Genomic DNA, 25,007 nt, shown 5'->3' on the forward strand with positions numbered 1-25,007 from the left:
AGAGACGCACCCCATAAGCGTCACTCTCTATTCCACATTCACCTACCTGATCTATCTTCACTTATTCACATGGTAATTAATATAGTTATCAAGACAACACTCAACTCTAGTGGCTTATAATCTATACACATCATCACACAAATCTAACTATTAGATACATCATTATTAACTAGTTTCTTATTGATGATTGAAGAACAATGGAGTTCATGTTTAGCTAGATTCGACCATGGTAACATTGACATATGCTATACTAGCATGTCGCTATTTCAATCACAAATCAGAACGTATGGTATCTTATAGCAATCATCCAATGAAAGTAAATAATTCATAATATTGAACAAAAAGAAACAAGTGTGTATATTTCCAAACTAGCAAATAAAGAAGAAGTTCTGTAACAGAAAGAGAAAGTTTTGCCAAAAGGCAACTGGATCATTGTTCAAATGGTACAAGATAATGAAGCAACATAGGCTAAAATAAAACCAAAAGCGTTTTGACATTGAGGCACACATATGTAACTCAAGACCAAGTTTGTGTATATATATAAACATGTGCTCTTGTGAGCAACATATATCCTTTTGTCACTAGATCTCACTAGAGGTGCCACTCCTTAGGAGAGAAGCTTGTGGGTTACCTCTCACAATCACGTCTTTCAAGCGTGATAGAGGTTCAAGTACCCTGCTCAGCTTCTGTATGAGAACACACAAAGAAGTTAGTTACTATTTGCACAAAACATAACGGTTCTTGAACAGAGGATTTAGAGTTATTACCTCGCTACTGATGCTTGAATGCCAGTTGAGTTGCAAAACCTGCCACCTCTCTTGTTGCCAGCGTTGACCAAGAACTACGAGTCCCGTGACAGCAGCCGCAAAGAATAAGGACCATACCGCATTCGCTTCTCTTGTCCGTAAATATACAGAAACAGCTCTCCTTCTCCACCAAGGAAGGTCGTGTGTTGCTTTCTTAGCATCCTTCTCAAGTCCAAGGGGATCCAAGTCCACATCAGCATACTCATTTGGCTCAGAGTCAATTAACCCGTGTTCATACACCATGTGTTGAGAAGGACTAAGCGCAGCTTCACCATAGATACTCTTTTCATTCCGTAACTCATCAGACGATTCCTGAACTTCCAGCATAAAGCCTTGGCCGCCATCCTTTTTTTCTTCATCATCAAGGGGTAAATTCTCATGCTGGCTAGGTGGGAATACAAAGTGGTCAGACATGAACAAATCGCGTGAATTTTCAGCTTCATAGTAAGCATCTCTTGAGTTATATGGACTAGGAGAAGCAGCATAAGCTGATGAAGTAAGGGACACGACTTCCCATTCGTTCGGATGCTTCACATGTTCCTCTTTCTTATCCATCTTCTACTTCAAAAATAAAAAAAACTGTAAAGGACTCTGCTTTGGTTAATTAGCCATAAAAACAGAGGATGTAAGAAGAAGAAAAAAAAACAGAGGATGTATGATTCACAAAGGGTTGGAACCAATTAATACGAGGGAAATTCAGAATCAGAAAGAACCGTGTACTTTAAGAAATACTTGGTCCGAATCAATATCAGAATATACAAAGACAATCTCTTTTCACAGTTAGCTAAGCTTATTACAAAATTCGAAATGAGCTATTACAAAAAAAACTATACGGGCAATCACCAGCAACAACCATTAAGAAGAAGAATCGCTCATACCTAATGAAGAAACGATATTGTGTTGTTGGATCCAGAGAATGATTGATGACTTGAGAATCTGGAGAGAGGAGAGGATGAAGATAACAGAAAGATCAACCGCAATTATTCGTACCGGCTACGGTCGGTAAACGAATGGGTCGTCTTATGACTAAGCTATAAAGCCCAAATATAAATTAGTGGGCCTAGCTTGGAAGTTTAATATATAGTACAAGTGAATCACTAGGTTTTCGTTCTCTCTCTCTCAAAACCTAAAAAAACAATAGAATAGTTTTGGAAGAGATCTTATGGAAACAACACAGAGACACAAGGACGACGAGGAAGAGGCTCAGATCCCGAAAACAGAGTTTGAAACATCTTCTGAAGTTGAGTCAGACAAAAAAGCAGAGAGATCCACCACCAAACTTGACAAGCAAGCTATTCCCAAGGTAGTAACAAATCACTGTTAAAAATTCTCTCATGTATATTTTATTCGATGATTCATTCATATATAATACTATATATTTAAAAAAAAAAAAAACAGAAAAGTCCTAATCTGACCAAGGAGGAGAAGACAATAAAGGATAGTTTCTTTTATTGCTGCCAGAATTTCTTTACACTTCCCGAGATGATCGATTACATGAAGGTGAATCACGGTTTGCCAAAGACCACTGTGACCAATGTTTTCAGGGAACTTTTAACCGGTCGTAATGGTGAATCTTATCTGAGAGCTTCACAGAGAAGAGCTCTTCAGAGGAGTAGTAATGGTACAACAAGTAGTACTGTAGGTTCTTCTTCGTCGACTAAGTAATGCTTGTTTTTATTTTATTTTATCAAACAGTAATGCTTCCTTTTTTAAGTTCCAAAAAAGGAAAGTAATGCTTGCTTTACTTTTTTAGATTATGATATCCAGAAACTCTTTTTTTTTATTGTTTGATTCGATTTGGATTTTTGTAAGGTTTTTGTTTACATTTTATTATGGATTCAGTTTCATATTGATGAATATTTTTTCCAAGTAATTTTCCGAAACATACCTCTTAAGAAGAAGAAGAACTATCGCCATCGCTCTGAGCAGGAGCAGTAGTGCTCGTACTTGCACGAAGAGTGCTCACAGAGTCAGCTGTTTCCCGCCTTTTGCGCTCAATTTGCCTTGCTGTAGAGTGATACTGTGCAGCTCTCAGATACATTTCAGCATTTATGCTTTTCAACATCTCCCTATAAACCTTTGTCACCATCTCCGCTGTTAAGCCGCGGTGCCTGGTTGTCATGAACTCAATCAACTCCGGTAAGGTGTAAAACTGTCGGCAGCAAGAGTGGTAGTTTGCCTTCATTATTGCTTGTCCTACCGTCAAAGGATTGGTAGCTTGACTCTGCCTTCCTCTGCCACTCCGTCCCTATGACATGAGAGCGCAATTACCATATTAGTTACAATATTCAGATCTTTTAAAGGCTGTGTTCCCAAATCGTGGCCAAGTTATAATATCTTTTGAATACACGTCAATGAATGAGTCTTACCGATGTAGAAGCAGTAGCAGCATCATTGTTATTCGACGAAGAACCTCCCTTCTCCTTGTTGCGTTTCGTTTTGTCCATTGTCAGTCCTGCAGTTTTCAGAACCTCATCATAATCATCTTTAATAAAGTTTTTCAAAGTAAGAATCGCAATCAACTTCGTAAACTCAACAGATCATCGCAATAGTAGAATCGAGAATCATCAGTCCGCAGATACTACCGTTTCCGAATCAATCAGCATATACCGATTCGCTAATCTTTAATTCACGATCGCTAATTTCAAAACTCTAAGCTAACAATGAACAAAATCGAAAACGAAATGAGCGATACATTCTCAGATTCTAGGTTACGATTCCTTGAAGATTGATTGCACACGGATCTATAAACTCGAGTTTCAGTTCGGAGAATCAACGAACGAATCGACGAGCAGCTAGCGATGGATGAATCATCGGAAACTCAAGTTCCGAGTATGCAAACAGCTGATAAAATCGTGATTCACATACCTCTCCGGATACAGAGAAGAGATTAGCGAACTGGCGGAGAGAAGGAGGAGGCGACGATCAGATCGCCGGCGTTTCTCTCTTCCCAAGATTCTTCTCTCCGTCTCTGCTTGGCGGGACTGACACAGTAACAAGCTCTTGAAAAGATATTTTGTTTATATTTTTCAAAATTCTCGTTATGGGCCGATGGGCTGTGTATTCTTTAATGGGCTTATAGGCAAGTATTAATGTCTTGAATGACTCAAGAGGATGAGTTGATGTAATTCAATGGCTTTTTTTTTTATTCTCTTTGGTACTGAATCTGAGATTTTAACTGGCATAGAATCATGTTGTTCTGATTTGATTTTTCACTGCATTTGACGTGAACTTATTAGGCTAGAGAAATAAGGAAATGGTGATAAGTTCTTCGTATATAAACCGAGTTTAAAGAAGGTGCGTCCTGAATTTTGTAGGTAAATATTTAAGCACTTTTGAGTGGAAGATTTGCCAGAACCTTGAGTGTAAAGCTGTTTTATATTTAAATGTACATATGTGACAGAACCACCATTGCGTTTGGATTAATAACTGTGTTGGTTATGCAAACTATAAGGCTTTCTTCATTCTTGTGCTGTATACAACTTTGGATTAATAGCTGAACTTTGTTAGCATGGGTGGAGAAATGGTCTGGTAAAGGATCTATTGCCAGGATCCTGGTTATTGAGCTTTCAACATTTAGCAATAAGTGCATATACTCATCCGAAAGAAAAAAAACAAGTTTCCCTTCTTATTGTATTCTAAGATCTCAGCTAAAGAGTTGAACTTTCAGTCTCTCATACATAAACTCGGTTCCCAGAATTATAAAAACTTCCTATAGTTCATCCTTGGTAACACCGTTCTTGTTATCACTATCACCATCTTCATCCCCCTTGCTCTGGTCCGCTTTAAGTTTTTCAACAACATCATCAAGAGGAGGATCTCCAGGTCTTCTAAACTCTTGCTTCCCTATCTTGACCTCATAAGCCTCTTCTTGGCTCAGCACAAACTCCCTTAGCTACAAAGAGAATCAATTGTACTTCTCATCAGCCAATCCTGTAAATAAAGTTTCAAACTTTCTATTACCTCAGTTACTTCCTTCCCGTTCTGCATATTGAACATCACCGTGCTCCGATCCACGGCCATGAATCTCACTCCCAACCCACCCGTTCTCAGCACTTTAGTCCATTTCATAGCAATCTCCACCACCATATCCTTAAATCAAAACCACCATTTCTCAGTCTCATAGTAAGATCCAAATCGATTTCGTCGGTTTTGATTTTACCTTAGTACGCTGAACGCCTAGCCGGAGCTTGACGAATCCGACGACCGGCGCGAAAGTCCGTTTAGCCATCTCCTCTTGGATCTGATCGAATCCCATGTTGGAGAAATCCGGAGGCGGATCGAACTCAGGCGTCGCCGCTTTACTCCCCCACTGTTTCCACGATTCGTCTTCTTCGCTGTCTTCCACGTCGTCTAGATCGTCGGTGATCTCGATCCGCCGCTTCCCCGCTTCGACGGCTCCGTGAAAGTTCGAGATGAGGAGAACAACGAGGCAAAAGAGTGGAATCAAAAGAGAGGAACGAAGCTTCTTCTCCATTGTTTCTTTCTTCTTTATGTCTAAATCGGTTGCGTCACGACAATTAACGACATTAACTGAAACCTGTTCATCTAATACTGCTTGCCGTTTTCTTCTTTTGTAAACGAAATGCGTGCCGAGTAGTGTACATGAAGGCCTTATATTACAAGCCCAGTCTAGTGTTTGCTAAATATTTAAACCCATTAGTGGAGAAACCGAAATTGAACCAAATAGCATGAAGCCAAACCAGCCCAAACCATATGTATTAGACTATTAGTGATTTATTTAACTTTGTTTTCAAAACTTTCAATACTAATATAATACTCGATAAATAATTATGAGTCAATTGGCTCGTAACACAAAAAGATTATGGATGTTAGCATCTGGAATTTGGTATTCAAAATTTTATGTACAGAATGCAATTTCTATAATTATACTGAAGAATATATAAAATTACGAGAAATTAAGCCTAATAACCATACCAAAATATAAATCTATCATATTATTTGCGAAGTAAATTTTTGGAATCGAACTCTCACGTTAAAAGTTAGAGTGGTTAATATCGTTTATACCCTTAATGAATAAAATCTATAAATTAACTAAAACATAAAAACGAATTTAAAATTATTTGGTTAGATAAGTTATTATTAATAATAAAAAAACTTATCCAAAATCTGAAAGATATATTTTAAAATAAAGGATAATTCCTATATATTTTTTATTGTTATCCGAAAACATATTTTAATAAAAAATTTAAATACTAAAAATTTAAAACTAAAAACACACAGAAAAAATATAACTTAATATTATTCAAAAAATAATTTTAGATCATTTTTATTACATGTCAATATAAAAAAATTTAGTTAAGGGGTTTTAACGTTAAAACCTCATAAATCTTCTATCTTTTACTATATTATATTAAAATAAATATAAATTCATGTATATAGTTTTATGTATATTTTTATGTATTTATAAATGTTTTGAGGATTATTTTACATAATAATAGATATTTTACTAAAATAAAAAACTTTAGCATATATAGAAAATTTAATATTAAATTAATTATTAAATATTTAAAAAGCATGAAAATAACTTATTCAAATTTTTTTGAATTGATAATATATTTCTTTACAAAATTTTATAAAATTATTAAGCCCGCAAGTGCGGCCAAAACAGCTAGTTCACTAAATAACCAAAATCTCTTTCTCTTTCGTATATATGTTTTTTCTCTCTACAAATCTAATTTTTATTTTCCTTTTGGTTATTTGACAAATAACCCAAAAATTATTTGTAGTGATTTTAGCCAACCACCTTGTTGATATTATTATTATTACCTCATTTAACATTTTTACCAAAAGACAAAAATTATGAAACAAAAAGTGGACAAAAATAAAATGATAACTTTCTTGCCCACAGTGCCAAATAAATCACACGTGTCTCGTCGTCATTTGTGCAAATCTTTTATACAGAGAAGGATAGTAACGTAATAAAAGTGAAAACCGAGGGCGTCGTCACGCATTTTCCGTGTGACAGTGTGGGCCCCGACAATAAAATAAAAACAAAATATGAAAATATCGGATTTATACACCTCCTCCTCCAAAATAAATTAAAAATCAAAAAAAGAAAAGGGAAGTAAAATCCCAATCCAGCTAGGGTTTGACTGCAGCAAGGGAATCTCCGATCGCGTGAATTCTGGAGAGTGAGAGGAATCGCCATCGCTTCCGTGGATTTCGTTTCTCGAGAAGCCACCCACAGAGGATCTGGTTTATTCCGTTGCATCCCGCGACTTTCGTTTCTCTCTCCCTCCCTCCCTCAGAAAATCGATTCAAATCAAGTGAAGGAAAGTGGCAGAGAGTGAGTGAGTGAGTGAGTGGGTGGCTTTGTAAATTTCCGTTTTCAAACGTTTATTGCTAACTCCCAGCTTTATTTTTTCTTGTTTTGAATTTTTGTCTTATTGTGCATTTGAATTAGGTTTGATTGATCGAAGAATTGAATGCAATCTGGAGGCAGTGGCGGAGGCCCCGCCCGGAATCCGGGCATGGGTCCGGCGGGTCGGACCAACTCCACATCATCCGCTGCGTCTCCGACTTCTTCATCTTCATCCGTGCAACAGCAACAGCATCTGGCGTCTAGGCAGGTAAAGAGTTATGAAATGCCAAATTTTTTGACTCTTAATCTTGCTTTTATTCAGTTTCAACTATATTTTAATTAATTCAGTAGTTGCCAATTTATTTAAATTTAAATTGAAGCTGCGTAGTTATGTTGAGTAACGCTATTTGAATTCTCTATTTGCCAGTGTTTATATATGCTCTGAGTTCCCTAATAATTTTTTAATGCTTTTATAATTGCAGCAGCAGCAGCAGGGGAGAAACTCAGAGGCAAATGATGGCATGTTTGCGTATCATCCTGGGGGAGTTCAGGGGATGATGGGGGGTGGTAACTTTGGTTCTTCGTCTGGCTCTATGCAGCAGCCTCAGCAGCCTAGGAGATTGTTTGACTCTCCTCAACAACAACAGGGCTCTTCCCAAGAGGGCCAGCAAAGTTTTAATCCAATGCAACAAGCGTATCTTCAGTTTGCTTTACAGGCACAGCAACAAAAGGCACAGCAGCAAGCTAGAATGGGAATGATGGGTTCATCTAAGGATCAAGACGCACGGATGGGTATGTTGAATATGCAAGGCGCGATGCCGATGCAGGCATCTAATCAGGCTCAGGGCTCTTCGTCTAATCCATCTGCTGAACAGTTTGCTCGCGGTGAAAGGCAGATGGAATCAGGTCACGAAACAAAACCCCATCCCCAGCAAGTTGGGACTGGACAACTAATGCCTGGAAATATTACAAGGCCAATGCAGGCACCACAGGGTCCGCAGGGTGTCAATAATATGGGGACCAACCAACTCGCGTTTTCGCAGCAGTGGCAGGCCATGCAGGCATGGGCGCGCGAGCGTAATATTGATCTCTCGCATCCTGCCAACGCAAGCCAAATGTCGCACATACTCCAGGGAAGAATGGTTGCCCAACAGAAAGCTAATGAAGGCAATGTGGCTTCACAGTCACCATCTATTCCAGTGTCTAGCCAGCCATCTTCATCTTCAGGTGTTCCAGGTGAGAACTCGCCTCGTCCCAACTCTGCTGGTGATATCTCTGGGCAGTCTGGATCAGGAAAGGCCAGACATGCAATACCTACCAGCTCATTTGCCTCGACTTCCAGTCCCAGAATGATGAACCCTGCTGCGAATCCCTTCTCCGCCCAAGGGAGAGATAATCCACCGTATCCTCGACATTTAGTTCAGCCTACAAATGGGATGCCATCAGGAAATTCCATGCAGACGTCTGCAAATGAGACGCATGTTTTGGATCACAATGCGTCTACAAATAAAGGTTTAGGTTCTGCTGAACATTTGCAGATGCAGCAGCCTAGGCAGATGAATGCACCCAGTCCAAAAGCTGTTATATCTGACGCTGGTTTACTCAATAAATCTTCCCTTCAAAGTGGACAGGGGATCAAACAAGAACAACAGCGATCAGGATTTACCAAACAACAACTCCATGTTCTCAAAGCCCAGATACTGGCATTTCGTCGTTTGAAGGTGCTTAGCTTTGTCTGCTTCTTCATTATTATTATTTATTCTGATGTATATGTTGCTGGCGATGTGTCACTGCCTTTTTATAACCTTTATTTCTTTCCTTTTGCTTTTTACTTGACAGAAAGGAGAAGGTTCTTTGCCTCAGGAGCTTTTTAAATCTATTGCTCCACCACCGCTTGAAGTGCAGACGCCGTTGCAGATTTTTCCTGTGAGGGTACATGGTCAGGATAGGTCTTCAGACAAAACTGTAGAAAACCAAGCAAGGTCACTGGAGTCTGGCAAAGAGTCTCAGACTGCTGCTTCTTCAAATGGACAGATTTTTGCTAAAGAGGAAGATAATGTTGGAGGTACAGAAGTACCTTTGGCGACGGGCCACAGCCAATTATTTCAAAATCTGGGAAAAGAAGCTGCTTCTACTGCTGCGGCTACGAAAGAGGAGCAACAAGCTGATGTATTCCCTGTTAAGTCAGATCAAGGAGCAGATGCTAGTACTCAACAGACTCCTAGAAGTGATTCTAATGCTGATAAGGGAAAAGCTGTTGCATCTGATGGAGGCCAATCTAATGTTCCGCCACAAGCAAACTCTCCCCAGCAGCCTAAGGATACAGCCCCTGCCAGGAAATATCATGGACCATTGTTTGATTTTCCCTTTTTCACTCGAAAACATGACACTTATGGATCTGCAACAGCCAATGCCAACAACAACCTCACATTAGCTTATGATATCAAAGACCTGGTCTGTGAAGAAGGTGCAGAATTCTTCAACAAGAAAAGGACAGACAGTTTGAACAAGATAAATGGTCTCCTAGCAACAAACTTGGAAAGGAAAAGGATTAGGCCTGATCTTGTTTTACGGCTTCAGATTGAAGAGAAAAAGCTCAGGCTATCGGCTCTTCAGTCTCGTGTTAGAGATGAAGTGGATCGACAGCAGCAGGATATAATGTCCATGCCTGATAGGCCATACCGTAAATTTGTGAGGTTGTGCGAACGACAACGCCTTGAAATGAATAGACAAGTACTGGCCAACCAGAAAGCTGTTAGAGAGAAGCAGCTGAAAACCATTTTTCAGTGGCGTAAGAAACTCCTTGAGGCACACTGGTCTATACGTGATGCACGCACTGCTCGTAACAGGGGAGTTGCCAAATACCATGAAAAGATGTTGAGAGAGTTCTCGAAAAGACCAGATGATGGCCGGAACAAAAGGATGGAGGCATTGAAAAATAATGACGTAGAAAGGTACAGGGAGATGTTGCTGGAACAGCAAACAAATATACCCGGTGATGCTGCTGAAAGATATAATGTTCTCTCTTCATTTTTGACCCAAACGGAAGATTATCTCCATAAACTTGGAGGTAAGATTACTGCGACAAAGAATCAACAGGAAGTGGAGGAAGCAGCGAATGCTGCAGCAATTGCAGCGAGATTGCAGGTATACATATTGCTTTTATACTTTACCCCTAATTTCCCATTACTCTAGATAAATTCCAGCTTAAATGTGGGCTTTGCATGTCTTAGAGAACAGAACTCTTCTTTTAAAAGTTATTTGATAGTAGCTTGTCTGTTTCCGTTCTTGATGCAGGGCCTTTCAGAAGAAGAGGTCAGGGCGGCAGCTGCTTGTGCTCGGGAAGAAGTTCTGATCAGAAATAGATTTGTGGAAATGAATGCGCCAAAAGATAATTCATCTGTTAACAAGTAAGTCACTACACAGACCAAACAAATTTAGATGGGTAAATAGCAAAGTACTAGTTGTTACTCATAACTTATCAGCCAGTGCAGCTTAATGCGAAAAAAGTATGTACTGATCTGTAAAGTACCGACACTCACACTGTACACAACGCACAATTAGGAATCTCCTTGGACGCTGACTTTAGCGTTTCCCTTACCCGTTTTGTTATGCCTTACTCTAGGTATTATACTCTGGCTCATGCTGTAAATGAAGTCGTTGTGAGACAACCATCGATGCTCCAAGCTGGAACTTTGCGTGATTACCAGCTGGTATTTCTTTCATTCAGGCTCTATGTCGTTGTATTGTGAATTTTTTTTCTGTTGTGCCACATTTTACTGGTTTCTAAGGTATTCTGCTCTGTGCCCATCAGGTTGGATTGCAATGGATGCTCTCCTTGTATAATAACAAATTAAATGGGATCTTGGCTGATGAGATGGGTCTTGGAAAAACTGTGCAGGTTAATTTTGCTCTCAGCAGGGAATCCTGGATTTCCTGTACTTGCCTTGGGCGAGCATTATATTCTGTTGGCACTATATGCTGATTATTTTTGGTTTTCTCTGTGTAGGTAATGGCACTGATTGCTTACCTTATGGAGTTCAAGGGGAATTATGGACCACATCTCATCATCGTTCCCAATGCTGTTCTGGTGAACTGGAAGGTTTGTGATTTCTGTTAGAATATCCTATAATTTTCTCAGAAACCATGCACCAATGGTTTATTCGAGACCTCACGTTTATAAACTCATAATTTCGAAAGTCACTTCCCCAACTACCCACAAGTCTCTTTTATCCATTATTTATGCTTAACTTTGACTCGAGCCTGTTAGTTGTGCTGACATAACCATTTCCAGTTGATGAACTCGTCTGTGTTACTTAGAGTACTTATCAGCTCTTGCTATCTCTTGTCGACTTCTATATGATAATTTTATACACGGTTAACAGTTTTTCTTTTTCTTTTGCAGAGTGAACTCCATACTTGGCTGCCATCTGTTTCATGCATATATTATGTTGGTACAAAGGATCAACGTTCAAAATTGTTCTCTCAGGTAAACTTTGAAAAAGCTACATTTGCTCGAGATTTTGTTTTAAAATTGTTGATTGATACATACATCTCCTGTTCTCTTTAACACAGGAGGTTTGCGCCATGAAGTTCAATGTCCTCGTTACGACTTATGAGTTCATTATGTATGATCGATCAAAACTCTCAAAAGTTGACTGGAAATATATTGTTATTGATGAAGCACAACGGATGAAGGACAGAGAATCTGTTTTGGCCCGAGATCTTGATCGGTATCGCTGCCAGAGGAGATTACTTCTCACTGGGACACCTCTACAGGTTGGTAAAAGTATAGCTAATTGGGCATAAATTGAGGACACCTAACAATTTGGAAACCAAGATTCCATGAGTTGTTCATATTATGTTGAGTGTGATATAGATGATTCTTATTCTCCTTTTTATGAAATCTTGTAGAACGATCTGAAAGAGCTTTGGTCACTATTGAATCTCCTCCTTCCTGATGTCTTTGACAATCGAAAAGCATTTCATGATTGGTTCGCTCAACCCTTTCAAAGAGAAGGTCCTTCGCATAATATAGAGGATGACTGGCTGGAGACTGAGAAAAAGGTCATAGTCATTCACAGGCTTCATCAAATTTTAGAGCCGTTCATGCTCAGGCGTCGTGTTGAGGATGTCGAAGGTTCACTTCCTCCTAAGGTAGGATCTGTCATATATCGATGCCATTATTTTTCGTCTAGATGATTGTTCTGACAATGCTTTCGGTTACAGGTTTCCGTAGTTTTAAGATGTAGGATGTCTTCTATTCAGAGTGCCGTTTATGATTGGATCAAAGCTACTGGAACTCTAAGAGTTGATCCAGACGATGAAAAACTTAAGGCTCAGAAGAATCCAATCTACCAAGCCAAGATATATAAGACTTTAAATAATAGGTGCATGGAGTTGAGGAAAACATGCAATCATCCGTTGCTCAATTATCCATATTTCAATGATCTTTCCAAGGATTTTCTCGTAAGGTCGTGTGGAAAATTGTGGATTCTGGATAGAATTCTTATAAAGCTGCAGAGGACAGGCCATCGTGTATTACTCTTCAGTACAATGACTAAACTCCTTGATATCTTGGAAGAGTATCTGCAATGGAGGAGGCTTGTATACCGAAGAATAGATGGGACTACCAGTCTAGAAGATCGGGAATCAGCTATTGTGGATTTCAATGATCCGGATACTGATTGCTTTATTTTCCTGCTTAGTATACGTGCAGCTGGAAGGGGTCTCAACCTTCAGACTGCTGACACAGTTGTGATATATGATCCGGATCCAAACCCCAAGAATGAGGAACAAGCAGTTGCCAGAGCCCATCGTATTGGGCAGACGAGGGAAGTAAAAGTGATTTATATGGAGGCAGTTGTTGAAAAAATTTCCAGCCATCAAAAGGAGGACGAGCTTAGAAGTGGTGGATCAATGGACCTAGAGGATGACTTGGCTGGAAAGGACCGTTATATAGGATCTATTGAGGGTCTCATAAGGAACAATATTCAGCAGTACAAGATCGACATGGCTGATGAAGTCATTAATGCTGGGCGGTTTGACCAAAGAACGACTCATGAAGAGCGGCGAATGACATTGGAGACTTTATTGCATGATGACGAGAGATATCAAGAAACCGTCCATGATGTACCTTCTCTCCATGAGGTGAACAGGATGATTGCCAGAAGCGAGGAAGAAGTTGAGTTATTCGATCAGATGGATGAAGAATTTGACTGGACCGAAGAGATGACTTGTCATGAGCAGGTGCCTAAGTGGCTTCGAGCTAGTACCAGAGAGGTGAATACTACTGTTGCTGATTTGTCTAAGAAACCGTCAAAGAACATGTTGTCAAGCAGTAATCTAATTGTGCAAACTGGCGGGCCTGGAGGTGAGAGAAAAAGAGGGCGTCCCAAGAGCAAAAAGATTAACTACAAGGAAATTGAAGATGACATTGGATTATTTTCTGAGGAAAGCTCTGAGGAAGTGAACGTTGATTCTGGGAACGAAGAAGAGGGAGACATTGGACAATCTGATGATGATGAGCTAACTGGTGCTCTTGGTGATCAACAAACCAACAATGGCGAATCTGATGGAGAGAACCCCGTCGCTGGTTATGATTATCCTCCGCGGTCTGGTAGTTATAAAAAAGTCCCTCCACAGGATGATGCCGGTTCTTCAGAATCTTCGCCAGAAAGTCATAGATCGAAAGAGATGGCTTCTCCTGTTTCTTCAAAAAAATTTGGCTCTTTGTCTGCATTGGACACTAGGCCAGGTTCTGTCTCGAAAAGACTGGTAGGCACCTGGTTTTGTCTTGCATGCCTCTCTTCTTCCTTGTCGTTTGTGTAATGTTTGTTTCTTCAATAATGTTGGAACAGGTAGATGACCTAGAAGATGGGGAAATAGGAGCCTCTGGGGATTCTCACATAGATCTCCAACGATCCTATGACCGTGATGAAGGGGGAGGAGAACAGGTTTTGCAACCTACAATAAAACGGAAACGGAGTATTCGTCTAAGACCCCGTCAAACAGCAGAAGGAACAGACGTTAGTGATGTGCCTGCAGCTCAGCCATTGCAAGTCGATCGTAGCTATCGATCAAAATTGAGGACAGTTGCTGACTCGCATGGTTCAAGACAAGATCAGAGTGATTCATCCTCGAGACTCAGGAGTTTACCTGCAAAGAAGGTAGCGAATACTTCCAAGCTGCATGTATCATCACCAAAGTCTGGTAGATTGAATGCCACACAGCTTCCCGTGGAGGACAACGATGAAGCTGCTAGAGAAACATGGGATGGAACTAGTCCTATTGGCTCGTCAAATGCAGGTGCAAGAATGTCCCACACCATACAGAAACGGGTATGAATATATTTCACTGCGTTCTCGTATATTGTCGATTCGTCTGTACATCTATTTTGTTAGGGTTGGTCTGAACTTACCCGGTGCTTGACTTTGCAGTGCAAAACCGTCATTAGCAAACTCCAAAGAAGAATCGACAAGGAAGGTCAGCAGATTGTGCCAATGCTGACGAATTTGTGGAAGAGAATTCAGAATGGTTATGCAGCTGGAGGTGTGAATAATCTTTTGGAGCTACGAGAGATAGATCAGCGGGTGGAAAGGCTAGAGTACGTAGGAGTTATGGAACTCGCATCTGACGTGCAGTATATGCTAAGGGGAGCAATGCAATTCTATGGATTCTCACACGAGGTTTAAATTTTATTGCATCTCAAATAACTATAAACTCTTTCGATTTTATGTGTGTGATAATGTGAATAAAATCTTCCGCAGGTGAGATCTGAAGCAAGGAAGGTTCACAACCTCTTCTTCGATCTACTGAAAATGTCTTTTCCAGACACAGACTTCCGGGAAGCAAGAAACGCTCTTTCCTTCTCTGGCCCAAGCCCAACTTTGGTATCTACATCGTCACCAAGAGGAGCAGTTGGTATTAGTCAGGGTAAGAGGCCAAAGCCGGTAGATGAGGAGGAACCGGAGGAGCCAAGCTCTCCTCAGAGACGTCAACAACGCGAGAACTCAAGGATCAGAGTACAGATACCTCAGAAAGATCCAAAGCTTGGCGGGACATCAAGCCACACCGATGAGTCTCCAATTCTAGCTCATCCAGGGGAACTAGTAATCTGCAAGAAGAAGAGGAAAGACAGAGAGAAGTCTGCTCCGAGAACCCGAACCGCTGGCTCCAGCAGCCCGGTTTCGCCTCAGGCTATGATAGGTCGTGGTCTTAGAAGTCCAGTGTCTGGTTCAGTTACAAGGGAAACAAGGCTAGCTCAAGCTACTCATCCGAACAACAGCGGCGCTGCTGGTGATTCAGTTGGATGGGCTAATCCGGTGAAGAGGCTACGAACAGATTCTGGTAAAAGAAGGCCAAGTCATTTGTAGACAAGAGTAAGCCTATGTTTGTTGTCCTTAGTGGTTGGATGTGATTGCAATGTAGCAAAGAGTCTTTTGACCTTTAGTAAACAAATAATTCTCTATCTATTAACTTTTAAGACGCTAAGTCCTTTTGTATGGCACTATCCCCATCTTTAGAGATGTTCAATGTATAAAACAAAACAAATGAGATATGGATTAATGTTATATTTGTTGTAAAGGATCTGCGGATTGTTAAAATTTATTTACAGTTGAAGCAAATGAAATTTTCAATATTCCTAAAGAATTAAACAGAGTTTACAAATTTACAGAGGAGTGATTGTTCTCCTCAATATGCAGTGAACATCAATGTTGTTTATATATTTGTAAATGAACTAATCAAAGTGCAAAGAAATATTGATTTGTAACATAGGGGGATCAAGGATCGGCTTTTCCAGCAATTTCATCGTTGTCATCAGAGTCTGAACCACGCTCGCTCATGCTATCATCTTCATCATCGTCATCATCACTTGAGATCTCCTCAGGTGCTCCTATGTCCTCTGGTTTAGCATATGCCTTGCAATACTCTTCAAAGTGTCAAAGTGTCAGTCAATGAGAGGGGTCTGGATTGAATTAGAGAAGCAAATGGGAAGAGAAGAGTGTGAATTTTATTTATATACCTTTGACTTTCTTCTCATAGGCTGCACGGTCTCGCATCAAGAGAGAGGCAGCTTCTCCGTTGAATGGATCAGAAGGGTTTGGATATAGAAGCAGTTGCGGAAGGAATGACTCGAAGACATTGATAAGATCTGGTAAAACAAACAGAGAAGTGAAGGGATGCAATACAAGTATAATCATCAGGAAAATAATATATATTACCAAACATTGGGCTCCATGTCTGGTTTATTACATCTAAGCAAACTGCGCCCGAACTGCCACAAAACGTTTTAGCAACCAGATAGATCAATGCGACTCTTGCAACAGAAAATGATAAGCTATTATTGATGTGACTTACGATTCATCAACATTGGGGTGATAGATCTTGTTAACGAAACCAACAGAAGGAGATTTGTAAGGGTAAGCCTCAGGAAGTTCGACTTTGATCTTCCATACACCTCCCTCATATAGACCTTCACACCAACAACAAAGATAGGCACTTAAAAGCTTTCGTGTCTCTATCCTAAAACGATCCAATACACAACAAAAAGAGCACTTAAGGTTTTTCTATCATCTTCTTCTTCTTCTTTTGTTTTGTTCACAAAGAGGCATTTCAACAAGTAGCTTATAAGCACAAACAATCAACAAGACAAAGAGGATTACTGTCAGTGGGGCCATGGAAAGTGACATAGAACATCTGCAAATCGTCGTTGATTGTATCCACCTTGTAATCACTCATCATCCTGTCATCCCAAGAAGAAGACAAACATCAATAAGAAGAGATCATCATCATCATCATCAACAGATCCAAATCGAGACAAGAATTCGATCAAGTGAAGAGAATTGAGCATATACATACAATTTCATCATGTCCATCTCTCGGCGTTTGCTCGGTGAAGCCATGCCCCGATGCGATGATTCTCCCCTTTCTTCTTCTTTCTAGAATCTGATTTGATAGAGAGAGAGAGAGAGAGAGAGAAAGATTCGAATATGAAAATGTAATAAGGAAAAAAAAAAAAAGAGAAAATGAAAATGGACTTTTATTTGCCTTATATCCTTTATCCTTTGCATTTTTTTCTTTTCTTTTACTTTACTGTTGCCGTAAGATCCTTAACAACTAAACGATTAGTAAATTAATTAATCGTATTCAAACCAAAGGCTAATTCATGTCTTTTCGATAAACAAATGATGCTCTTTTTTTTAATGCTGATTTATTATGATCTAAGCAAATGATGCTTTGAATGTAATTATTTACTAGACTTCAGATTTTTGTTTTAATAAAATACAAATATATCACATTTCACAACATGAAAAACTAATTGTTTGTATATTTGTTGACTGTTTATATTGTGATGGGATATTCGGTGGAATAACCACTACAAAATTGCTATTTTCTTGAAAAAGGGAGACAACAAAGGTTCCAAACCTCTTTGAACATCATCATATATTAGTGCAGGATACAACTATGCGTTAAAACGATATTTTTATATTTTTCAAAATTTTCTCAAAATCTATGTGCTAATAACCCCTACAAAAATATTGAGTTTTTGGTAAATATTTTATATAATGAAGTATATAATCATTAGTGTTGTTTAAAAATTTTCACCATATTCTACATTTGTATTAATGTATGCTAAACTCTCTGTCATGGTGTATGAGAATCGTTATAATTTTTTTATCAATTAATTTAGTAAAACTTCGTAATATTGCATAAATCGGTGAAATATCCACTACAAAATTGCTATTATCTTGAAAAAGAGAGACAACATAGGCTCTAAACCTCTTTGAACATCATCATATATTAGTGCATGATACAAATATGCATTAAAACAAAATTTTTGAATTTTTGAATTTTTATCAAAATCTATGAGTTAACCCATACGAAAACATTGAGTTTTCGGTAAATGTTTTATACACTAAAGCATATAATCATTAGTATTGTTTAAAATTTTTAACCACATTCTACATTTGTATTAATGTATGCTAAACTCTCTATCATGGTATACGAGAATCGTTATATCTTTTTTATCAATTAATTTAGTAAAACTTCATAATACAGCCTAAATCGGTGGAATAACCATTACAAAATTGTATTTTCTTGAAAAATTGACACAACAAAGGCTCTAAACCACTTTGAACATCATCATATAATAGTGCACGATACAACTATGCATTAAAACAATAATTTCATATTTTTTGAAATTTTCTCAAAATCTGTGTGTTAACAACCACTAAGAAAATATTGAGTTTTCGGTAAATCATTTATATACTGAAGCATATAATCATTAGTGTTTTTTAAAAATTTTAACCACATTTTACATTTGTATTAATGTATTCTAAACTTTCTTTCATGGTATATGGGAATCGTTATATCTTTTTTATCAACTAATTTAGTAAAAAATCATAATACTACCTAAATCGGTGGAATAACCACTACAAAAATTGCTATTTTCTTGAAAAAGGGAGACAACAAAGGCTCTTAACCTCTTTGAAAATCATCATATATTAGTGCAGAATACAACTGTGCATTAAAACAATATTTTCATATTTTTTGAATTTTTTTTCAAAATCTATGTGTTTTTGGTAAACCCCTACGAAAATATTGAGTTTTTGTTAAATGTTTTATATACCGAAGCATATAATCATTAGTGTTGTTTAAAATTTTTTCACCACAGTCTACATTTATATTAATGTATGATAAACTCTCTTTCATGGTATATGAGAATCGTTATATTTTTTTTATCAATTAATTTAGTAAAAATTCATGATACTGCCTAAATCTGTGGAATAACCACTACAAAATTGCTATTTTCTTGAAAACGGGAGACAACAAAGGCTCCAAAACCTCTTTGAACATCATCATATATTAGTGCAGAATACAACTATGCATTAAAACAATATTTTCATATTTTTTAAAATTTTCTCAAAATCTATGTGTGCCCTACGAAAATATTTAGTATTCGGTAAATGTTTTATATACCGAAGCATATAATCATTAGTGTTGTTTAAAAATTTTTCACCACATTCTATATTTGTATTAATGTATGATAAACTCTCTTTCATGGTGTATGAGAATCGTTATATCTTTTTTATTAATTAATTTAGTAAAAATTCATAATACTGCCTAAATCGGTGGAATAACCACTACAAAATTGCTATTTTCTTGAAAAAGGGAGACATCAAAGGCTCTAAAGCTCTTTGAACATCATATCATATATTAGTGCAGGATACAACTATGCATTAAAACAATATTTTCATATTTTTTGAAATTTTCTCAAAATCTTTGTGTTAACAACCACTACGAAATATTGAGTTTTCGGTAAATCATTTATATACTGAAGCATATAATCATTAGTGTTGTTTAAAATTTTTAACCACATTCTATATTTGTATTAATATATTATAAACTCTCTTTCATGGTATATGGGAATCGTTATATCTTTTTTATCAACTAATTTAGTAAAAATTCATAATACTGCCTAAATCGGTGGAATAACCACTACAAAAATTGTTATTTTCTTGAAAAAGGGAGACAACAAAGGATCTTAACGTCTTTGAAAATCATGATATATTTGTACAGAATACAACTACACATTAAAAAAATATTTTCATATTTTTTTAATTTTTCTCAAAATCTATGTGTTAACCCCTACGAAAATATTGAGTTTTCGGTAAATCATTTATATACTAAAGCATATAATCATTAGTGTTGTTTAAATTTTTTAACCATATTTTACATTTGTATTAATGTATTATAAACTCTCTTTCATGGTTTATGGGAATCGTTATATCTTTTTTATCAATTAATTTAGTAAAAATTCATAATACTACCTAAATCGGTGGAATAACCACTACAAAAATTGCTATTTTCTTGAAAAAATGAGACAACAAAACCTCTTAACCTCTTTGAACATCACCATATATTAGTGCAGAATTCAACTATGCATTAAAACAATATTTTCATATTTTTTGAAATTTTCTCAAAATCTATGTGTAAACCCCTACGAAAATATTGAGTTTTCGGTAAATATTTTATATACCGAAGCATATAATCATTAGTGTTGTTTAAAAAATTTTCACCACAGTCTACATTTGTATTAATGTATGATCAACTCTCTTTAATGGTATATGGGAATCGTTATATATTTTTTTTATCAATTAATTTAGTAAAAATTCATAATATTGCCTAAATCGGTAGAATAACCACTACAAAATTGCTATTTTCTTGAAAAAGAGAGACAACAAAGGCTCTAAACCTCTTTGAACATCATCATATATTAGTGCAGAATACAACTATGCATTAAAACAATATTTTCATATTTTTTGAAAATTTCTCAAAATCTATGTGTTAATCCTAGGGCTGTTCAATATGGTAAAACCGAACCGTACCGAACCGAACCGAACCGAAATAGATAATATGGTTTGGTTTTGGTATATACCATATAAACCGAATGTATATAATTTTATAAAAACCGTAGGATTTAGATATGGTTTGGTATATAACCGATTAAACCGAATAAACCGAACAAAACCGATTAAAAGTTGAAACATGTAAATATGTATCTATTTTATAACAATACATGAAAATCTATTTGTTACATAAGTTAAATTTGTGTTAATAACTATTACCATAATTTTATAGTAATAAAAAACCTTAATTTGTAAAACACTTGAAATATAACTAAATAACAATACATCGCAATTCAGACATCTTAAGTCTCTTTTGATCTTTTTGCTTTATTTTAGTTTCACTAAATTAATATGAAGATTATAAATTTGATGGATAATAATTAATGGAAAATTTCAATTGAAAAAGCATGACTTTAATGAACACTAAATATGGAAGAGTGGAAAAACTTTTCTTTCATGTTTCTGTTTTGTTTCATATTTTTATTTTCAAAATTTCAAGCTGTGATTTTAGTTATAGATTTGATTATTTTATTTGATGGTAGAAGCATTTTTACTTTTTTGTTCATTTATTTGAACATGTAATATATTTTTAATAAATGACTCTGTCGACAATATGACTCTAAAATTCATATAATATGATCTCAAACAAAATAATTATGTTTTTTGGTATAAAACCGAATAAACCGAAAAACCGACGGTATATAAACCGAACCGAACTGAAGTAAATATTGATTTAGAATGGTAGTTATATTTTACTAACCGAAATACCGAAAACCGAAAAAAACCGAACCGAAACCGAACCGATATCCGGATTGAACACCCCTAGTTAATCCCCCTTACGAAAATATTGAGTTTTCGGTAAATGTTTTATATACCGAAGCATATATTCATTACTGTTGTTTAAAAATTTTCACCACATTCTACATTTGTATTAATGTGTGATAAACTCTCTTTCATGGTGTATGAGAATAGTTATAATTTTTTTATCAATTAATTTAGTAAAACTTCGTAATACTGCCTAAATCGGTGGAATAACCACTACAAAATTGCTATTTTCTTGAAAAAGGGAGACAACAAAGGCTCCAAACCTCTTTAAACATCATCATATATTAGTGCAAGATACAACTATGCATTAAAACAATATTTTTATATTTTTTGAAATTTTCTCAAAATCTATGTGTTAACCCCTACGAAAATATTGAGTTTTCGGTAAATGTTTTATATACCAAAGCATATATTCATTAGTGTTGTTTAAATTTTTTTACCATATTCTACATTTGTATTAATGTGTGATAAACTCTCTTTCATGGTGTATGAGAATCGTTATAATTTTTTTTACTTAATTTAGTAAAACTTCGTAATAGTGCCTAAATCGGTGGAATAACCACTACAAAATTGCTATTTTCTTGAAAAAGGGAGACAACAAAGGCTCCAAACCTCTTTAAACATCATCATATATTAGTGCAAGATACAACTATGCATTAAAACAATATTTTCATATTTTTTTGAAATTTTCTCAAAATCTATGTGTTAACCCCTACGAAAATATTGAGTTTTCGGTAAATGTTTTATATACCAAAGCATATATTCATTAGTGTTGTTTAAATTTTTTTACCATATTCTACATTTGTATTAATGTGTGATAAACTCTCTTTCATGGTGTATGAGAATCGTTATAATTTTTTTATCAATTAATTTAGTAAAACTTCGTAATAATGCCTAAATCGGTGGAATAACTACTACAAAATTGCTATTTTCTTGAAAAAGGGAGACAACAAAGGCTCCAAACTTCTTTAAACATCATCATATATTAGTGCAAGATACAACTATGCATTAAAACAATATTTTCATATTTTTTGAAATTTTCTCAAAATCTATGTGTTAACCCCAACGAAAATATTGAGTTTTCGGTAAATGTTTTATATACCGAAGCATATATTCATTAGTGTTGTTTAAAAATTTTCACCATATTCTACATTTGTATTAATGTGTGATAAACTCTCTTTCATGGTGTATGAGAATAGTTATAATTTTTTTATCAATTAATTTAGTAAAACTTCGTAATACTGCCTAAATCGGTGGAATAACCACTACAAAATTGCTATTTTCTTGAAAAAGAGAGATAACAAAGGCTACAAACCTCTTTACACATCATTATATATTAGTGCAAGATACAACTATGCATTAAAATAATATTTTTATATTTTTTGAAATTTTCTCAAAATCTATGTGTTAACCCCTACGAAAATATTGAGTTTTCGGTAAATGTTTTATATATAGAAGCATATATTCATTAGTGTTGTTTAAAAATTTTCACCATATTCTACATTTGTATTAATGTATGATAAACTATCTTTCATGGTGTATCAGAATCATTATAATTTCTTTTATCACTTAATTTAGTAAAACTTCGTAATACTGCCTAAATCGGTGGAATAACCACTACAAAATTGCTATTTTCTTGAAAAAGGGAGACAACAAAGGCTCCAAACCTCTTTAAACATTATTATATATTAGTGCAAGATACAACTATCAATTAAAACAATATTTTCATATTTTTGAAATTTTCTCAAAATCTATGTGTTAACCCATACGAAAATATTGAGTTTTCGGTAAATGTTTTATATACCGAAACATATATTCATTAGTGTTGTTTAAAAAAATTTCACCACATTACACATTTGTATTAATGTATGCCAAAATCTCTTTCATGGTATATGGGAATAGTTATAATATTTTTATCAATTAATTTAGTTAAACTCCACAATACTGCCTAAATCGGTGGAATAACCACTATAAAATCGCTATTTTCTTGAAAAAGGGAGACAACAAAGGCTAAAAACCTCTTTAACCATCATTATATATTAGTGCAAGATACAACTATGCATTAAAACAATATTTTCATATTTTTGAAATTTTCTCAAAATCTATGTGTTAACAGCCCTACGAAAATATTGAGTTTTCGGTAAATGTTTTATATACCGAAACATATATTCATTAGTGTTGTTTAAAAAACTTTCACCACATTACACATTTGTATTAATGTATGCCAAAATCTCTTTCATGGTATATGGGAATAGTTTTAATATTTTTATCAATTAATTTAGTTAAACTCCACAATACTGACTAAATCGGTGGAATAACCACTACAAAATCGCTATTTTCTTGAAAAAGGGAGACAACAAAGACTCTAAACCTCTTTAACCATCATTATATATTAGTGCAAGATACAACTATGCATTAAAACAATATTTTCATATTTTTGAAATTTTCTCAAAATCTATGTGTTAACCCCTACGAAAATATTGAGTTTTCGGTAAATGTTTTATATACCGAAACATATATTCATTAGTGTTGTTTATAAATTTTCACCATATTCTAAATTTGTATTAATGTATGATAAACTATCTTTCATGGTGTATCAGAATCGTTATAATTTTTTTATCACTTAATTTAGTAAAACTTCGTAATACTGCCTAAATCGGTAGAATAACCACTACAAAATTGCTATTTTCTTGAAAAAGGGAGACAACAAAGGCTCCAAACCTCTTTAAACATCATTATATATTAGTGCAAGATACAACTATGCATTAAAACAATATTTTCATATTTTTTGAAATTTTTTCAAAATCTATGTGTTAACCCCTACGAAAATATTGAGTTTTCGGTAAATGTTTTATATACCGAAGAATATAATCATTAGTGTTGTTTAAAAAAATTTCACCACATTACACATTTGTATTAATGTATGCCAAAATCTCTTTCATGGTATATGGGAAAAGTTATAATATTTTTATCAATTAATTTAGTTAAACTCCACAATACTGACTAAATCGGTGGAATAACCACTACAAAATCGCTATTTTCTTGAAAAAGGGAGACAACAAAGGCTCCAAACCTCTTTAACATCTTATATATTAGTTTTCTCAAAATCTATGTGTTAACCTCTACGAAAATATTGAGTTTTCGGTAAATGTTTATATACCAAAGCATATATTCATTAGTGTTGTTTAAAACTTTTCACCATATTCTACATTTGTATTAATGTATGATAAACTTTCTTTCATGGTGTATGAGAATAGTTATAATTTTCTTATAAATTAATTTAGTACAACTTCGTAATACTGCCTAAATAGGTGGAATAACCACTACAAAATTGCTATTTTCTTGAAAAAGGGACACAACAAAGGCTCCAGACCTCTTTAAACATCATCATATATTAGTGCAAGATACAACTATGCATTAAAACAATATTTTCATATTTTTTGAAATTTTCTCAAAATCTATGTGTTAACCCCTACGAAAATATTTAGTTTTCGGTAAATGTTTTATATACCGAAGCATATATTCATTAGTGTTGTTTAAAAAATTTCACCATATTCTACATTTGTATTAATGTATAATATACTCTCTTTCATGGTGTATGAGAATCGTTATAATTTTTTTATCACTTAATTTAGTAAA

General features: G+C 35.6%; 6 protein-coding genes and 1 long non-coding RNA gene across 16 annotated transcripts; 2 read left to right on the forward strand and 5 right to left on the reverse strand.

The window, feature by feature from the left end:
* Positions 1-311: 311 nt before the first annotated feature.
* Positions 312-1,893, reverse strand: LOC103866254 (ATG8-interacting protein 1). 2 transcript variants are annotated; one of them, XM_009144139.2, is made up of 3 exons: positions 1,685-1,893; positions 768-1,364; positions 312-686 (listed from the first exon to the last, which is right to left on the reverse strand). In XM_009144139.2, exons 2-3 carry the CDS (start codon positions 1,359-1,361, stop codon positions 582-584), a joined length of 699 nt encoding a protein of 232 aa, XP_009142387.1. In that variant the 5' UTR covers positions 1,362-1,364; positions 1,685-1,893; the 3' UTR covers positions 312-581. The 2 variants fall into 2 exon arrangements, with proteins under 2 accessions (XP_009142387.1, XP_009142389.1); XM_009144141.2 differs by having other exon boundaries at positions 768-1,385; positions 1,685-1,801.
* Positions 1,894-1,915: 22 nt separating this feature from the next.
* On the forward strand, positions 1,916-2,657 carry LOC103866256. Of its 2 annotated transcripts, none has more exons than XM_009144143.3 (2): positions 1,916-2,109; positions 2,268-2,657. In XM_009144143.3, exons 1-2 carry the CDS (start codon positions 1,969-1,971, stop codon positions 2,469-2,471), a joined length of 345 nt encoding a protein of 114 aa, XP_009142391.1. In that variant the 5' UTR covers positions 1,916-1,968; the 3' UTR covers positions 2,472-2,657. The 2 variants fall into 2 exon arrangements, with proteins under 2 accessions (XP_009142391.1, XP_009142390.1); XM_009144142.2 differs by having other exon boundaries at positions 1,934-2,109; positions 2,205-2,657.
* Positions 2,645-4,096, reverse strand: LOC103866257. The gene is made up of 3 exons (XM_009144145.3): positions 3,675-4,096; positions 3,176-3,261; positions 2,645-3,054 (listed from the first exon to the last, which is right to left on the reverse strand). Exons 2-3 carry the CDS (start codon positions 3,251-3,253, stop codon positions 2,698-2,700), a joined length of 435 nt encoding a protein of 144 aa, XP_009142393.1. The 5' UTR covers positions 3,254-3,261; positions 3,675-4,096; the 3' UTR covers positions 2,645-2,697.
* Positions 4,097-4,330: 234 nt separating this feature from the next.
* Positions 4,331-5,333, reverse strand: LOC103866258. The gene is made up of 3 exons (XM_009144146.3): positions 4,969-5,333; positions 4,770-4,898; positions 4,331-4,701 (listed from the first exon to the last, which is right to left on the reverse strand). Exons 1-3 carry the CDS (start codon positions 5,281-5,283, stop codon positions 4,519-4,521), a joined length of 627 nt encoding a protein of 208 aa, XP_009142394.1. The 5' UTR covers positions 5,284-5,333; the 3' UTR covers positions 4,331-4,518.
* A 1,524-nt stretch (positions 5,334-6,857) lies between these two features.
* Positions 6,858-15,722, forward strand: LOC103866259 (ATP-dependent helicase BRM). 8 transcript variants are annotated; one of them, XM_009144149.3, is made up of 15 exons: positions 6,858-7,132; positions 7,234-7,399; positions 7,614-8,852; positions 8,971-10,278; positions 10,429-10,541; positions 10,757-10,844; positions 10,946-11,032; positions 11,141-11,233; positions 11,537-11,620; positions 11,707-11,910; positions 12,046-12,288; positions 12,361-13,908; positions 13,992-14,471; positions 14,571-14,819; positions 14,901-15,506. In XM_009144149.3, exons 2-15 carry the CDS (start codon positions 7,256-7,258, stop codon positions 15,504-15,506), a joined length of 6,486 nt encoding a protein of 2,161 aa, XP_009142397.2. In that variant the 5' UTR covers positions 6,858-7,132; positions 7,234-7,255. The 8 variants fall into 8 exon arrangements, with proteins under 8 accessions (XP_009142397.2, XP_009142396.2, XP_009142398.2 ...); XM_009144148.3 differs by having other exon boundaries at positions 6,858-7,124; XM_009144150.3 differs by having other exon boundaries at positions 6,858-7,120.
* Positions 15,723-15,726: 4 nt separating this feature from the next.
* Positions 15,727-17,218, reverse strand: LOC103866261 (ubiquitin-conjugating enzyme E2 6). Its single transcript, XM_009144153.2, has 6 exons — positions 16,993-17,218; positions 16,797-16,876; positions 16,492-16,606; positions 16,356-16,408; positions 16,157-16,285; positions 15,727-16,063 (listed from the first exon to the last, which is right to left on the reverse strand). Exons 1-6 carry the CDS (start codon positions 17,034-17,036, stop codon positions 15,915-15,917), a joined length of 570 nt encoding a protein of 189 aa, XP_009142401.1. The 5' UTR covers positions 17,037-17,218; the 3' UTR covers positions 15,727-15,914.
* A 5,235-nt stretch (positions 17,219-22,453) lies between these two features.
* Positions 22,454-23,645, reverse strand: LOC117133611. The gene is made up of 2 exons (XR_004457544.1): positions 23,387-23,645; positions 22,454-23,035 (listed from the first exon to the last, which is right to left on the reverse strand). It is a non-coding gene; the product is annotated as an uncharacterized LOC117133611 (long non-coding RNA).
* Positions 23,646-25,007: the final 1,362 nt, after the last annotated feature.

Source organism: Brassica rapa, chromosome A04 (assembly GCF_000309985.2).
Source record: "Brassica rapa cultivar Chiifu-401-42 chromosome A04, CAAS_Brap_v3.01, whole genome shotgun sequence".
Lineage (NCBI taxonomy): Eukaryota > Viridiplantae > Streptophyta > Magnoliopsida > Brassicales > Brassicaceae > Brassica > Brassica rapa.

Excerpts from the sequence above, each read along its gene's own strand:
- LOC103866254 (XM_009144139.2), bottom strand. The coding sequence starts at position 1,361 with ATGGATAAGAAAGAGGAACATGTGAAGCATCCGAACGAATGGGAAGTC. Across the intron at positions 687-767 it reads ATTCAAGCATCAGTAGCGAG|AAGCTGAGCAGGGTACTTGA; the intron begins GTAATAACTCTA and ends GTTCTCATACAG.
- LOC103866256 (XM_009144142.2), top strand. The coding sequence starts at position 1,969 with ATGGAAACAACACAGAGACACAAGGACGACGAGGAAGAGGCTCAGATC. Across the intron at positions 2,110-2,204 it reads ACAAGCAAGCTATTCCCAAG|AAAAGTCCTAATCTGACCAA; the intron begins GTAGTAACAAAT and ends AAAAAAAAACAG.
- LOC103866257 (XM_009144145.3), bottom strand. The coding sequence starts at position 3,253 with ATGGACAAAACGAAACGCAACAAGGAGAAGGGAGGTTCTTCGTCGAAT. Across the intron at positions 3,055-3,175 it reads CTGCTACTGCTTCTACATCG|GGACGGAGTGGCAGAGGAAG; the intron begins GTAAGACTCATT and ends CTCATGTCATAG.
- LOC103866258 (XM_009144146.3), bottom strand. The coding sequence starts at position 5,283 with ATGGAGAAGAAGCTTCGTTCCTCTCTTTTGATTCCACTCTTTTGCCTC. Across the intron at positions 4,899-4,968 it reads TAGGCGTTCAGCGTACTAAG|GATATGGTGGTGGAGATTGC; the intron begins GTAAAATCAAAA and ends TTTTGATTTAAG. Across the intron at positions 4,702-4,769 it reads ACGGGAAGGAAGTAACTGAG|CTAAGGGAGTTTGTGCTGAG; the intron begins GTAATAGAAAGT and ends TTCTCTTTGTAG.
- LOC103866259 (XM_009144149.3), top strand. The coding sequence starts at position 7,256 with ATGCAATCTGGAGGCAGTGGCGGAGGCCCCGCCCGGAATCCGGGCATG. Across the intron at positions 7,400-7,613 it reads AGCATCTGGCGTCTAGGCAG|CAGCAGCAGCAGGGGAGAAA; the intron begins GTAAAGAGTTAT and ends TTATAATTGCAG. Across the intron at positions 8,853-8,970 it reads TGGCATTTCGTCGTTTGAAG|AAAGGAGAAGGTTCTTTGCC; the intron begins GTGCTTAGCTTT and ends TTTACTTGACAG.
- LOC103866261 (XM_009144153.2), bottom strand. The coding sequence starts at position 17,036 with ATGGCTTCACCGAGCAAACGCCGAGAGATGGACATGATGAAATT. Across the intron at positions 16,607-16,796 it reads TTTCCATGGCCCCACTGACA|GTCTATATGAGGGAGGTGTA; the intron begins GTAATCCTCTTT and ends GTTGGTGTGAAG. Across the intron at positions 16,064-16,156 it reads CTATGAGAAGAAAGTCAAAG|AGTATTGCAAGGCATATGCT; the intron begins GTATATAAATAA and ends GACACTTTGAAG.